The sequence below is a fragment of the Littorina saxatilis genome, linkage group LG7, assembly GCF_037325665.1.
Source record: "Littorina saxatilis isolate snail1 linkage group LG7, US_GU_Lsax_2.0, whole genome shotgun sequence".
NCBI lineage: Eukaryota > Metazoa > Mollusca > Gastropoda > Littorinimorpha > Littorinidae > Littorina > Littorina saxatilis.
The window spans coordinates 6,247,598-6,264,058 of NC_090251.1; the positions used below are offsets into that span (position 1 = coordinate 6,247,598).

At 41.6% G+C, this 16,461-nt stretch overlaps 1 protein-coding gene across 1 annotated transcript; it reads left to right on the forward strand.

Annotated features, from left to right (window-relative positions):
• Nucleotides 1-718: 718 nt before the first annotated feature.
• Nucleotides 719-15,916, forward strand: LOC138970550 (uncharacterized). Its single transcript, XM_070343015.1, has 8 exons — nucleotides 719-1,845; nucleotides 2,510-2,715; nucleotides 4,812-4,981; nucleotides 10,407-10,590; nucleotides 11,120-11,230; nucleotides 11,577-11,663; nucleotides 12,896-12,949; nucleotides 13,335-15,916. Exons 2-8 carry the CDS (start codon nucleotides 2,628-2,630, stop codon nucleotides 14,438-14,440), a joined length of 1,800 nt encoding a protein of 599 aa, XP_070199116.1. The 5' UTR covers nucleotides 719-1,845; nucleotides 2,510-2,627; the 3' UTR covers nucleotides 14,441-15,916.
• The last annotated feature ends 545 nt before the right edge of the window (nucleotides 15,917-16,461 follow it).

Consider the following 16,461-nt stretch of genomic DNA (forward strand, 5'->3'; position numbering starts at 1 on the left):
TGTGAGTCTGTGTGTGGGTGAGTCTGTGTGTGTGTGTATGTGTGTGTGAGTCAGTGTGAGTCAGTTTGTGTGTGTTTGTTGACGCAAAACCCATTTTTCGATCGACACCTGCATCAGTAGGTATGACAAAACCCAAGAAAGACTCAAGATAGATAAATGATGTGACCTTCTCCTTGCATAAACATTGACACATTTTGCCTATTCTGAATTTTTTTTAACTTGTATCTTACATTTTTGTTAGGTCGATTTTGGGGAACTTTTGCCTGTTTCAAAACCGAAGACCGGGAACAACTCACCAGTTTTTCAATTTTTTCTTCTTCTTCTTCTTCTTTGTTCATGGGCTGTAACTCCCACGGTCACTCATGTTTTTTGCACGAGTGGGTTTTTACGTGTATGGCCGTTTTTACCCCGTCATTCAGGCAGCCATACGCCGCCTTCGGGGGAAGCATGCTGGGTACTTTCGTGTTTCTATAACCAACCGAATTCTGACATGGAATGCAGGATCTTTTCCGTGCGCACTTGGTCGTGTGTTTGCGTATACACGAAGCAGGTCTGCACATAAGTTGACCTGGGAGATCGGACAAATTTCCACCATTTCACACACACGCCTTCCCCGTGAGAACGATCACGTCAGGCCCCACAGATCTCTCCAAGCTTTCACGCGGGTTAAGAATAAGAGCACCTTTTCACTTACACAAATACCATAAATCAACATTGTGGCCACCAAGCTCTGGAGACCCGCTGCCCAACTGCAGAAGACTGCGGACTTCATGGCAGCCACCAAGCTCTGGAGACCCGCTGCCCAACTGCAGAAGACTGCGGACTTCATGGCAGCCACCGACCTGAGGATTTGACGGTCATGAATATCGAACGCAGAAGAACAATAACAATAACAATAACAGCACTTTATATTGTCCATTAAAATATTACATAAGAGTGGAGAATTTTTCTGAAGAACCGTCTGACTGGGTTCAGCGCAGAGAAGGAATGACAGTTTTTGATGAATTAGTATCGCTGTCGTCACTGTTACAACATTGAATTAAGCTTACAACCTACTTGCTTTTGTGAAGTTAAGGTATTCCTACTGCGCGGTAGCATTATTGGCAATGCAGAATCTCATGGTGTAACTTTGAAGCGATCTAAGGATAAGGATAAGGATAAGATTTAATATAGTCCTGTGAGGTTACCCTCTTGGAAATTCTTTGTCCCTGGGGAAAGCGAGCTGCCATACAGTATACGGCGCTACCCATATTTGTTTCTGCATGCGTGTATTCATGTTTCCAAGCCCTGAGACTTTCGCTGTGAACTTGGGTTCTTTATCGTCCGCATGCGTGCACACGGGGGTGTTCGGCCACCGAGGAGAGTCTGCACGATGTTGACTCTGGGAAAAAAATCCCTCGCCGAACGGCGTGGGGATCGAACCCGCGCCGATAGCGACAACTGGTTTTGAAGCCAGCGTCGCTACCGACTGAGCTATTCCCCACCTCATCTATGGGCCTTTTTTTTTCTTAGGTATTATACCTTTAAATGTTCACAAAAGTTCGAGCCTTTCTTTCGTGCGCCTGTTTATGAGAACCGACTGTGCACCTAAAGTCTTCCGGTTTCGGTCATTCTTTTTTTGAGAATGACTTCACCGTGACTCCCCTGCATTCATCGCTGGAGAAACATGCAAACATGCACATTTAGTCGCTGCATAATGACTGGACTAAACTAGAAGGGTGAATACTGACCAGTTTCCACGAAAAGACTGATATGGAATAACACAACCGGGGTCGTCAGTCACCCGTGTACCACCCGGTGTTTTATATATCTGTGTTCTCATCTCGTCTTCAAACTCGGACCGAGGTATGGAAGTAAAAGTAGTATTATTGAAAATGATAAGAGAATCTCACTGAACTCTGTGAATCTGTTACATGGGCAAAAACTAAAAACAAAAAACACTCGAATAAATAATCATGACTTTTAACAGTTGCAATTGGTTTGTTAAGATATGCTCTGTAGAAACATGAATCTGTTCTTCAGTTCTTGATGTTCTTGATAAAAATAAAGACAGCACCGGATATGATTTGTTGAGCATGAATCTGTTCTTCAGTTCTCGGTAAAAATAAAATAACGACAGCACCGGATATGATTTGTTGAGCATGAATCTGTTCTTCAGTTCTCGGTAAAAATAAAATAACGACAGCACCAGGCAGTACACAGACAGCACTGTCGTTCAAGCAAAAAAAACTCATTATTATGTGGTATATTTCTACGTAGATGGTACAACTTTCGTTCACTAAATCCAAAAGGTAACAAAAGATTGGTGCATGTGACCTGCAGTACATTAGAACGCATCGCTTCCGCGTATATTAGTGTAGGTTTCAACTCACTGAGTTTCAACTTGCTATTTCATACAACCATAATGCGGCGTTTAGTATGGATCACTACACTTGTCAAAAGAGTGGTCTTGTACGCCGAATAGGACTGGGGTTACACAGAAAATATTTCCGTGTGTGCACTTAAACAGGACAATCGTAGCAGCTCAGATCTGTCTCGAGACCTGAATGTTCACTGGGTAAATACAAACCAGCTGACGATTCTCCCGGCGACGACGGTATACGGATATCTGATGACCAGACAACACGATGCTGGTGTTTATTCTTGTAACCATAGCTACGGCTGTAGCCGGTCAGCAGCTATGTCCACCCGATGCCCATACTCCGAAATTGTGTAGTAAGTCTCTCTGTCTCTTTCTGTTTGCTTGCCTGTATGACTGTCTGTCTGTCTGTCTGTCTGTCTGTCTGTCTGTCTGTCTGACTATCTGGCTGTCTGTTCGTCTGACTCTCTCTCTCTCTCTCTCTCTCTCTCTCTCTCTCTCTCTCTCTCTCTCTCTCTCTCTCTCTCTCTCTCTCTCTCTCTCTCTCTCTCTCTCTCTCTCTCTCTCTCTCTCTCTCTCTCTCTGAAATATCGATGAATTAATTAATCATTTTTTCTGCATGTAGTTTTTCCAGGCAGAGTTAACACGACATCTTTCTCTCTACAAAATGTTCATGGACACAGTTAACATATGTTTCACTCTACACAATGTCCATAGGCATAGCTAACAAATCTCTCTCTACACAATGCTCATGGACACAGTTAACATATTTTTCACTTTACTCAATGTTCATGGACACACATTTTTTCTGTACACAATGTTCATGGGCATAGTTAACAAATTTTTTTCTCTTTGCAATGTTCATGGGCATAGTTAACATATATTTCTCTTTACACAATGCTCATGGACATAGTTAACATATCTTTCTCTTTATACAATGATCATGGACAAAGTTAACATATCTTTCTCTTTATACAATGTTCATGGGCATAGTTAACCAATCTTGATCTCTTTATACAATGATCATGGACATAGTTAACATATCGTTCTCTCTACACAATGTTCATGAATATAGTAAACACATCTTTCTCTCGGAACAATGTTCATGACATAGTTAACTTGAAAATAACTGACATATTTTTCTCTATACAATAGTCATGGACATAGTTCAGGTACCTTTCTGTCTACACCATGTTCATGATATAGTTAACACATCTTTTTCTCTTTGCAATGTTCATGGGCATAGTTAACATATATTTCTCTACGCTCATTTCCAGATGTCTTCTAAGTCGCACTGAGGTATAGAAGTACAAGTATTATCTAAAACACACCGTTCTCTCTTCACGATGTTCATCACATAGTTAACACATCATTCTTTCTGCACAATGTTCATGACATAACACATCGTTCTCTCTGCACATTGTTCATGACATAGTTAACACATCATTCTTTCTGCACAATGTTCATGACATAATTAACACATCGTTCTCTCTTCACAATGTTCATGACATAATTAACACATCGTTCTCTCTTCACAATGTTCATGACATAATTAACACATCGTTCTCTCTTCACAATGTTCATGACATAATTAACACATCGTTCTCTCTTCACAATGTTCTTGACATAGTTAACACACCGTTCTCTCTTCACGATGTTCATGACATAGTTAACACATCATTCTTTCTGCACAATGTTCATGACATAACACATCGTTCTCTCTTCACAATGTTCATGACATAGTTAACACATCATTCTTTCTGCACAATGTTCATGACATAATTAACACATCGTTATCTCTTCACAATGTTCATGACATAGTTAACACATCATTCTTTCTGCACAATGTTCATGATTTAGTTAACACACCGTTCTCTCTTCACAATGTTCATGACATGGTTAACACATCATTCTTTCTGCACAATGTTCATGACATAATTAACACATCATTCTTTCTGCACAATGTTCATGACATAATTAACACATCGTTCTCTCTGCACATTGTTCATAGACAAAGTTATCACATCGTTCTCTCTGCACATTGTTCATGACATAGTTAACGCATCTTTCTCAGTTAACGCATCTTTCTCTATGCACAGCTTTTACAGGCAGAGTTAACACATCTTTTTCTCAACACAATGTTCATGGACGTAGTTAACACATTTTTATCTCTGCACAATGTTTATGGATATACTTAAAACGTCTTTCTCTGTACACAATGTTCATGAATATAGTTAACACATCTTTCTCTTGACACTATGGAAATAGGTAACACATCTTCGCTCTTCACGATGTGCATGGACAAAGTAAACAAATCTTTATCTCTTCACAATGTTCATGGAAATAGTTGTCACATGAGGACATAGTAAACAACATTTTCTCTCTACATAATGTTCATGGAGATATAGTTATCACACATTGAAAAAGTTAACAAATCTTTCCCTTTGTACAGCTTTCATGGGCACAGTGAGCACGATGCCAGACCGGCTACAACTGACCTGCCGGTGCCAGATATCTGAGACTCATGGTCGCTTTCAGAGCATCAAAATCAACGAGAAAACTCACCACAAAGAGAAGGGCTTCCTCGCTGTCTTCACTATTGGTCAACCGAAACCCGAACTGGTGGGTATTTTGTATTTACCCGTGTAAGCAATCCTTTCACAACCACAGATTTACTCGTGCATTTACACGGGATAAGATTATTCTTAAAAACAATTTGACCCAAGGCAAAACTCAAGTCTTGCTGCTTCCCGAGCCCAGTTGGTTTAAACAAGAGGTAATTCAATGTAGAAATGATACAATAAACGAACGCTCGTATTACGTGTCATACACAGATGAAAAATTACACAATCAAATCAAAGCAATCAAATCAATCAAATCAAAGTAACTTTATTATCTCACATCGATAAATTGCAATGGTGGTGGATGTAACATACAGACAAACCAAAGACTACAATATTAATATTATATTTAAATATTATATGGACTGGGTGGCCGAGTGGTAACGCACTGCCACTTGCGCTCGGAAGCGAGAGGTTGCGACTTCGACCCTGGGTCAGGGCGTTAGCAATTATCTCCCCCCTTTCCTAACCTAGGTGGTGGATTCAAGTGCTAGTCTTTTGGATGAGACGAAAAATCGAGGTCCCTTCATGTACACTACATTGGGGTGTGCACGTTAAAGATCCCACGATTGACAAAAGGGTCTTTCCTGGCAAAATTGTATTGGCATAGATAAAAATGTCCACCAAAATACCCGTGTGACTTGGAATAATAGGCCGTGAAAAGTAGGATATGCGCCGAAATGGCTGCGATCTGCTGGCCGATGTGAATGCGTGATGTATTGTGTACAAAAACATTCCATCTCACACGGCATAAATAAATCCCTGCGCCTTGAATATGTGCGCGATATAAATTGCATAAAATAAATATAAAAAAAATATTTAAAAAATACCTGCGCTTAGAACTGTACCCACGGAATACGGGCGATATAAGCCTCATATTGATTGATTGATTGATATTATATTTGAATATATGTGCAATAAATAAACATTGTTCGCAACTAAAACACCTGTCTGCATACAAATCTGTCGCTGTTCAGATTCAAAACAGATATGTAAAAGAGTCATACACAAAAATGCCGTTCAATTCCGTTTACAAATCACAAACTACCACATCGGAACTATGTGCCGTTAACAGGCACAGTAAGCCTCCCGTAAACCATCACAGATACTGTCAGGCTTTTACACACAGTACAAACACCCTTCCATTTGAACGCTCATCGAACGTAACATCCTAATATAAGTGCCCTACGTAAAGAGCTAGCAATTTTCAAAGAATTAATTTTGCGGATTGTCTATCAGACAATCGGACGGTGCTTTTTTGCGCTTCTGACCTAACTTTTGAAATCTAAATAATAAATTGACAACTTGTTACACAAACATTCTTTCTTTTTTTTTTTTTTTTTAACAAACATGGTAACTGTGTGTTTTCTGTTTGTACACATACTTTCTCATTCACATGCTTTACCTTAAATCAGAGATAATAAACAATTTGTTTCTAATTAATAAAACGTCAGGCTAACGAAATCTCAAAACAACATGATTTCCAAAATTAATTTCCAGTGTTAATCGTGAATCGGGTTTTTTTTAAATGCTTACGCACATCTTTGCGATTAAAATAATATGATTAATCTTCTTCATATTTTTGCTGTTACTTTTAATACCAAAAAGCACATCTGTAACATTCAACCTAATTCTTTCGCCAATGTTTACTAATATGTACATTTCAATATATTTCCAAAACCTGAGCACGGTTGGGCATTCAAAGAAAAAATGCTCCAATACATCAAGTTCATCCTCACAATATGTACAGTTTTTATCAGCCTTCACTTTCATTTTACACAATAAAATATTAGTTGGATAAATGTTTTGCAATATTTTCCAATGCAGTACACGTAATCGAACTTCACTAGTGACAGTGGCTGCTAAGTTCCAATTCTTTTCGTCGATTTCAAATCCTAACTTTCTTCTCCAAAATCCTTCTGAACAGGGTGGGCTGTATTTTTTTCCTACGAGAATCTTTCGAATTTCTTTTACTGATCTCACTTTTTTTCCACAAAAGGTCGGAATGTCACAGACAGAACATGACAATTTACATCGTCTATAGCTACATTTCTTAAAAGGAGATGTACAGCTGTACGAACAACATTGTACTCAAGCAATCTATTTGCAGTGTAGCCAGTTCTTTCACACACTTCTTCATAGGTAGCAAAACGTCCATTCTCACACACATCGCTCACATACATTATACCACTTTTAATCCAATCCGCAAAAAAGAGTGGGTTACCTTGACAAATTATATCTTTGTTGTTCCACAACAAACCCGATACAGAATTACCATTATCGACTTGATTATTATCAAGCCATGCCTTCAACACAGCGGACCAAAATTCCGATTTAATACTGTCCAATCCTTTAAATGGTTTGCTATTAATGTTCGCAAAAAAACATTCAAAGCGACTCCCAAAACGGAAAAACAGTGCTTTTGGGAGCCATGACCATTTCTGGTCTTCATTAGACAGAGTTAGGTTCACAATCTAGCTTAACAAAAAGGAACACTGCATCTGTCGCAAATCAATCATATTCAATCCACCTTGCTTAACTTCGTTACATAAAACAGTTACACAAACATTCTTAAATCATAAAATAAATCTTTTTTCATCAAGACAAGATCAGAACAATACAAAGTTTTGAAAGTTTAAAAAAAAGATAGCCCGGAAGCAGGGTCACGCAAGGTCGTGGTTCTCGTAGCAGACGACGCTGCCTGGCGCCAGTTCCTCTGAACCGTTAACCGCCACTGCTCTAGTTCGCAGCCGTTTCAATGTTGCATTTCAGATTCAAAGGTACACAATAACGTGCTAGTGCAGATAAACTTACAGAGATTTCCATTGAAATGACAAACTGGCGGCTAAATTGTGAAAAAAGGGAAACTGGATTACACGGGTTCACGATGGCTCAGAGGTAAGATAAACCACGCAAAAATAAATTCTTTGAAAATTGCTCGCTCTTTACGGAGGGCACCTAGAATGTTCTCAAGCGGTGAGTGTTTAAATGAAATGGTGTTTGTACTGTGTGTAAAAGCCTGACAGTATCTGTGATGGTTTACGGGAGGCTTACTGTGCCTTTAAGATGTAACAGATTTATAAACACCAACACTTATTTAATCCCTCTAAAACAACAACAGGAGAACTTCCACCTCAAATAATCCTAACCAAAAACAGCAGCATCGGAATCACAAAAACATTACTGTTTGTTTCAGAGCGTAATGGACAATGGAATACAACTTACTAGCCCTGACAGTTCTGTTTTTTGGCACGCGGAACCGTCGACGCGATGGCAGTCGTTCATAGTACTGGGCCAGTAGTACATGCGCTTTGTCATTTGCAAACATTCCAGCCTTGGGCACCACTCTTCTTTCGTACAGCTCAGTCAAACGCATCTGTCTTTCACCCACAATCTTGCTGCTTATTCTCAAAATCCTGTCCAGAACACTTCTGTTGACGGTACCCAGACCACCAAACCAGCAGACAAAACATTAACAGACTCAACAAAACTCCTGTAAAAAGTGCATAAAATCATTGGGTTCACATCCAGGGATCTGAGTTTCTATAGACAGTACACACGTGGCAGACATTTTTGTGTGGACAATTTCTGTGTTGGCATAAAAATTCAGCGTGTGGTCTATATTGTACTCATCCACTCGCTCAACTCGCACACCATCAATAAAAAAAAATGTCAGGGGTTATAACAGGCTCCTTCTAAAAATCAATTAGCATTTCTTTTGTTTTTTAGAGTCTAAAAAGTTGTCCTTGCACCATGTGTTAAAACGTTCAATTTCATCAAAATAAATGGAACCAGATTTGGATAAGTCCAGGACGTCAGAATATTTCACAAGTGGGGTAAAGTCAGTGCCTCTACAATCATTTGTGTAGAGGTTAAAAAGAATCGGTGAGAGCACAGTACCCTGTGGCGAGCCAGTGGATGTGGATCGAAGAGACGACAGCGCCCCTTCAAAACGAACCCACTGTGCTCAGTCTAAGAAAAAAAATCCACAATCCAAGAAATCAGCTTTAGATTCACTTGTAAGTCAAGGAGTTTCAGTGCCATGAGATGCGGTTGGATTGTATTAAATGTCGTACACAACAGTCATACAATATTATAGAACTCTCTAAATCAGAATCAAAGCAAAGAAAAAGACAAAACGAGCAGGGAAAAGAAAGGGGGTGGGGAGGGGGGGAGAAAGAAGAGCAGAGACACGTGGAAAGTGGCTAGCGCATACGAAAGAGAAGCTTGAATTATAAATAGTAATCATGTGGCAATAAGTAGTAGTTCGATAGGTTGAAACCAAGTGCCGAGTTGTAACATTTTTTTTCCAATAACTCTGCAAGTGACACCTTATTCGATTTGCTAAATTAATTCATCGAACATTCCGACTCTGCACAGCATTCATTTACGCAGTCGATCTCTTGTGTGTTAAGCAAATAAAAGGATACTCTGTAAAAAAAATAAAAAAATAAAAAAATAAAAAAGATTTGATACATCTCTCGCGGTGAACGTCATCGTTAACATGGGAAGGGCGATATCTAGAACAAGAAGAATGATAAAAGACGAACTCCAGAAAATAAAAAAGACTGTCGTGTTTGTATGGGTTGTGAGAGAGTGACTACTCTTCAGTCTCTTGCTTTTAGTGAGGCAGACTCTCCACGCGTGCTCCTGGTCTACGTCTTTCAGATAAACCCTTCGTTAGTGACTGGCGTATACTGTCACGAGGGAAAGTTTGACTCAGTAAAGAGTATTCGCTCTTTCCCAATCCATACAAAACCGACAGAGTTATTTCCGAATACCGTATATCATAATGGTAACACTAATGATGAAAATTGGTACTAAAAATCTGACATTTTGAAATTGCTTCTGCTGATAACATAATGAAATTTGCACCCTGCATTCCTTAATAATTCAGGTATATACCGAGCAAGTTTTGTGCAAATCGGTTTGTATTCAAGTGAGTATCGCAAACACAAAAAAACGCAATTTTGCGCGAAATCCGTGGGGTTTCCTTACCTTAAACATATCCCAAACTTCTTGCCCAACAAGAACTGAAAGAATTAAAAAAACAAGACAAGAACATTTATTTTTTGACAAAGCAAATCACTCACTAAACATGTTCGGGGGATACCAGCTTCATGTCACTTGGACTCATACCTAAACTCAGTAGCTTGGCTGATTTATGTGCATAGAGGTGACGGATTTATTCCATGTTAATGCCCGTACGCCTCCTGAAGTGCGAAGGTTTTTTGTAAAAAATTAAAAATTAAAAATTAAAAATTAAAAATTAAAAAAAAATACACATTCTAATAACTAATCTTTCCTGGGTTTTTTATTCTGGACTTTGGAATCTTTGCAGTCAGTCTACTTTTCGGGGGGATGGGGGTATTAAAGTGAACTGACATTTTCACTGTGGGAAATAAAAAGTGTTGTTGTTTTTTCAGGACAAATACAATCAAAACTATCGCCTTCCATCGAACAGATCTTCAATCAATGCAAACCTCGCTGTGCTGGTCCTAGTCTTCAGCAATCTGCAGCCTCGATATCATTTCACGTGCGCGATGTTTAGCCATAATGTTTTTGGGAACAAAGATTCCTTCGAGTGTGGCTACACATTCATTCGTGATGGTAAGTCTCTCTTCCTTAAATTCACTATCTTTACACAAATGGATCACAATAACAAAATTAACATGATATTATATGTTCACTGCATTAATCTAGAATCTCGTGTAGTTTCAACAGTTTTTGTGAATCTTGTGTGTGGGGCGGGTGGGGTGTGTGCGTTGTATGAGTGTGTGTGTGTGTGTGTGTGTGTGTGTGTGTGTGTGTGTGTGTGTGTGTGTGTGTGTGTGCGTGCGTGTGTGTGTGTGTGTGTGTGTGTGTGTGTGTGTGTGTGTGTGTGCGTGTGTGTCAAACATCTCAATGGCAATCAGTACTTTTATACAAGACCACCGTGTTTGCTGATAGTTTAACTAAAATTTTACACACACACACACACACACACACACACACACACACACACACACACACACACACACACACACACACACACACACACACGAACTAACATTTTAAAGAACCCGACGAGGAATGCCAAATGAATATCGTTTGAGGTCTTTTAAGCGCCAGACTTATGTTCTCTTTTCCTGACTATCAGATCACTACCCAACAACGACCACAACGACCACAACGACCACATTCAAATTGACAACTACAACAACCCAACCCGTTGGAAGCCCGGCTTCCAGACAAGACGATGGCCCAGTGGGTGAGGCGATTTTAAAACATTTTTTCTTGGGGAATGACAGGAGTATGTTGCTGTTTAACTTTTTAGGCACGCATTCGGGAAACATCTGAACTGCCTAAGAGTTTGTTTGTCTATATCTGTGTCTGTATGTGTCTCTCTGTCTGTTTTTGTCTGTCTGTCCGTTTGTCAGGCTGGCTGTCTGTCTGTCTGTTTGTCTGTCTGTCTGTCTGTCTGTCTGTTTGTCTGTCTGTCTGTCTGTCTGTCTGTCCTCCGGTCTGTTTCTCTGCCTCTGTAATGTCAGCCAGTCTGTATTTCGGCCCAATCAAACTTTTAAACGTTATATATCCTCCGTATTTCCATGTTACAGCGGAGAAGATATCCTCAGATATCATCATCATCATCGTCACAGCCTCTCTACTCATCATCGGCATCGGTCTCGTCGTCTTTATCATAGGTAATTGTACATTTCGTGGTTTAAAAAAAACCCATTGTTCTATTTGATTGAAATCCATCGATTTCATCTAAATCTGAAGCACATGAGCTTGTATCAAAGCGCCGGTCGATTATTATTATTACTCTTTTTTCCTAACTGTAGTGTTACTACTACTACTCTTTTATCCTTACTGTAGTGTTACTACTATTACTCTTTTATCCTTACTGTAGTGTTACTACTATTACTCTTTTATCCTTACTGCAGTGTTACTACTACTACTCTTTAATACAAATAATCGATCGGCGCTTTGATACAAGCTCCTGTGATCTAAAGCATTATGTATCCTGTAGTTAGCTTGTTGTGTGTCAGGCAAATGTTTAACAACATGTATTGGTCTTCATTTTTAAATGACACTCCTTTACGTGAAATTAGTTTTTCTGAACATCTCAGATCTGGCCAGGTGTGAACATGAGATAAGACCATCCCTCTAATTAGACACATACCAAAAATCAACACTCTGACTGCTTTCTATGGCGAGTTGGAATTTTATGATGAATTAATTTTCAAAATTATTCATCAAAAACTCCCATGTACATGTACAGAAAGCACACTACCAAGTGGAATGATGGTCATTTTTTTCCCCCTCGTCCTTACACCTGTTCCTTGTCCCGTTGTGCTCTCACACCGCCCCGTCCCTGCCCTCACTGCTCCATCCACATCTGAATTTCGTTCCGCTGCCAGACATGTCGATTTTACAGACGCTCCAGGGGGAGATATCGGGTCGCTGCAGTGGGCTACCCTCGGAAGATGACACTGCACTTCTGCTGAGTCACTTCGACGGTGTTCAGTAGTGGGTCTGTCCCGAGCTAACGGACGCAGCCTACTACCTACTGTGCCCCCTACTAACGACATTGACTGTTATGGAATGATGGTCTTATCCCTTGTGAAATCCTGGCTAAATCTGAAACGGGGAGTTGCATTTTTTTCCCCTCGCCTTAATGCATGTAGATGTTTCTTTCAATACAGATTAGCAAGCTTTGTTCCGCGTTGTTCCTTGGGGAAAAGGGGGATATTTTATCAACAACGGAAGGAATAATGGGAAGCTGTAGTCAGTCTTTGTTTACAGAAAGTTGTTTGGAATCTACCAAGTTAGGTTCTTATGCGTTTGTTGTTGTTGTTGTTGTTGTTGTTGTTGTTGTTGTTGTTGTTGTTGTTGTTGCTGTTGACAATGTAAATTGCATGTTTGTTTGCAGCCAGAAGAAGAAGAAGTCGGCCAGAACATCATTATCCAGATCTGCACCAAAACAGTAAGAGACAAACAAATTAATGACAACAACGACAGAGTTTTTAAGTACTTGTAAAAGATTACTTGAATTAATACGCTACTACAAAACAAGCAATACATCCAACAAAATACTGTATGTATATTGTAAATTTATGAGATATATTTGTAAAATTATTAACTAGAAAGAGGAAAATAGAGGGGATGGGAGGAGATTAAATAAAAAAAATAAAAAAATGATATTAAAAAGGAATATTAAAAAGGCATTGTATCTTTCATTGTAAGATGAATCTCTCTCTCTCTCTCTCTCTCTCTCTCTCTCTCTCTCTCTCTCTCTCTCTCTCTCTCTCTCTCTCTCTCTCTCTCTCTCGTGGCATCTGAGATTAACTCTGGAAGCTCATATTTTACAGGTGTTCCCCTGGAGCTGGTTACACAATTGCTTCAAGCTGTGACGTCATCAAACGTCCCATGTCAGAGACACCTCACACCTCAAGGGAGCAGTTTGTCGCTTCTGAGTGCAAGTCACCTAAGCGGTACTGTTCCCAGTGGCTCTTATGCTGAGTGGGAGAGTTCTGTATCATCGCACAATGACGTCGTCCGCTCACCTAGGCGTCATCATGACGTCACTACGGACGTGCTATCAGAAAACGGCAGTAGTCATTCTACGCGCAGAAAAAGATTCGTCGGTGACATAAGCAAACGTGAGACGCGACGCCTGACGTCACACACTGACAACGCCAGTATGACGTCAGACGAGCACAGCGAGGGAAGACGTCACAGACGAAGAAGGCAACGCGCGAGGACTGGGCAGAGGTCAGATCACTCGGACAGTGGGGCGTCGTCAGTAGATCTACTGCCATCACGATCGTTTGACAGAGAGCGAGGCAGGAGAATCCACAATCCACATCTTGAAAGTGGCTTCCGAGCAAACTTTAAACCTCGTCGTTTCTCGCCGGTTAACGTGCATCACTCACCGTTTATATCCCACCGAGACCTACCCCCTATCCCCCTCACCCCGCCCTCCCCGTCCCACAATCCTCAGCGTGGTCCAGGCTCCCCTGCCGACAGAAGACCTCGTCATATCTCGCCAGTTAACGTGCATCAGTCGCCGTCAATATCTCACCGGAACCCACACCCTATCCCCATCACTCCACCCTCACAGTCCCACAATCCTCGTCCACTCGCGCCCAATAACACGCATCTCTCACCGTCCATAGCTCACGTTGAACCTCACGTCAGAGCTGAAAGGAGACCTGGCTATCTCTTGCCGGTTAACGTGCATCTCTCACCGTCAATATCTCACCCAGACATACCCCCTACCCCCCTCACCCCGCCCTCACCGGAACTACTGTCTCTTCCCATGGCGCCGCCAACGCCACGTCACGCGCGTCATCCACGTCACTTCAGTCGTCCATGTGACTCAAATCTCGCGAGATCCGCTACTTCTAAAGAAGAGGGCGATTCGGACACGTGGCTGAGTTCAGACTGGGATGACTATACTGACGATGTCAGCTGAGAGGGACAGAGAGATGGAGCGTGTGGTATAGGGGGCTGTGAAGACTGCGATGACTATACTGACGATGTCAGCTGAGAAGGACAGAGAGATGGAGCGTGTGGTATAGGGGGCTGTGAAGACTGCGATGACTATACTGACGATGTCAGCTGAAAAGGACAGAGAGATGGAGCGTGTGGTATAGGGGGCTGTGAAGACTGCGATGACTATACTGACGATGTCAGCTGAGAAGGACAGAGATGGAGCGTGTGGTATAGGGGGCTGTGAAGACTGCGATGACTATACTGACGATGTCAGCTGAGAAGGACAGAGAGATGGAGCGTGTGGTATAGGGGGCTGTGAAGACTGGGATGACTATACTGACGATGTCGACAGCTGAGAAGGACAGAGAGATGGAGCGTGTGGTATAGGGGGCTGTGAAGACTGCGATGACTATACTGACGATGTCAGCTGAGAAGGACAGATAGATGGAGCGTGTGGTATAGGGGGCTGTGAAGACTGCGATGACTATACTGACGATGTCAGCTGAGAAGGACAGAGAGATGGAGCGTGTGGTATAGGGGGCTGTGAAGACTGCGATGACTATACTGACGATGTCAGCTGAGAGGGACGGAGAGATGGAGCGTGTGGTATAGGGGGCTGTGAAGACTGCGATGACTATACTGACGATGTCAGCTGAGAAGGACAGAGATGGAGCGTGTGGTATAGGGGGCTGTGAAGACTGCGATGACTATACTGACGATGTCAGCTGAGAGGGACAGAGAGATGGAGCGTGTGTCTTTAGGGGGGGTTGAAGACAATTAACGACGGAATGACATTCACAGAAAATGTGACAGTCAGGCAAGACATGACAAAGACCGAATGGATGTTAGTCAGATCAAGTTTGAGAGTCAGGGAAGATATGACAGTTGGTTAACTGAGTTAGTGTCTATCTCGCTGCAGTGGGGGAATGTATTCTGTGAAACTTGCTCGCTTCAAAAGTACATTCAACGCTTGGAGACGATACGTTCACGATATAACTGACAAGACACCAAGGGTATTCCATGGTTGCATAAAAAAAACTTTACTGTATTTTTTTTTTAACACGACTGCTGAGAAGTGTATGTCTGTGTGTGTATTGGTGGGGGGTGGGAGATGATGGCGGTTAGCGAGGGGAAAACGTTTGTGTTTGTGTACGTGTGTGTGTGTGTGTGTGTGTGTGTGTGTGTGTGTGTGTGTGTGTGTGTGTGTGTGTGTGTGTGTGTAAGTATGCCTGTATCTTAATCTTCCGTCGCGATATAACCTTGAACGGTTGAAAACGACGTTAAACACCAAATAAAGGAAAGATCTTAATCTTGTTTGCATGTATGAATACGTGAGAGAGAAGTGAAGGGAGACCCTGCGGTCGTATCAGTATAGTTTGTATACGTGTTCCTTTCGTTGATGTTTATTATATTTTGTTATCGCCGAGGTACCGAATTAAAACATTTGCTTTTGGTACTCCTGTGTGTGTGTGTGTGTGTGTGTGTGTGTGTGTGTGTGTGTGTGTGTGTGTGTGTGTGTGTGTGTGTGTATGTGTTTGTGTGTGTGTATGTGTGTGTGTGTGTGTGAATGTGTATGTGTGAGTGTGTATGTGTGTGTGTGTGTGTGTGTGTATGTGTGCGTGTGTGAGTGTATATGTGTGTGTGTATGTCTGTCTGTGATTGTGTATACGTGTGTACGTTTGTGCGTACGTGTGTGCGTACGTGTGTGTGTACGTCAGTATGTGTGTGTACGTGTGTGTGTCTCTGTGTTTAGAGAGAGAGAGAGAGGTGCAGACAGACAGGCACAGAGAGACACAGAGAGAGAGGGACAGAGAGAGGGACACAGAGAGGGACAGAGAGAGGGACAGAGAGAGGGACAGAGAGAGGGACAGAGAGAGAGGGACAGAGAGAGGGACACAGAGAGAGACCGAAAGACAGAGACAGAGAGAGGGACAGAGAGAGGGACAGAGAGAGAGGGACAGAGAGAGAGGGACAGAGAGAGGGACAGAGAAAGAGACAAAG

Excerpts from the sequence above, each read along its gene's own strand:
- LOC138970550 (XM_070343015.1), top strand. The coding sequence starts at position 2,628 with ATGCTGGTGTTTATTCTTGTAACCATAGCTACGGCTGTAGCCGGTCAG. Across the intron at positions 4,982-10,406 it reads GTCAACCGAAACCCGAACTG|GACAAATACAATCAAAACTA; the intron begins GTGGGTATTTTG and ends TTGTTTTTTCAG. Across the intron at positions 12,950-13,334 it reads TCCAGATCTGCACCAAAACA|GTGTTCCCCTGGAGCTGGTT; the intron begins GTAAGAGACAAA and ends CATATTTTACAG.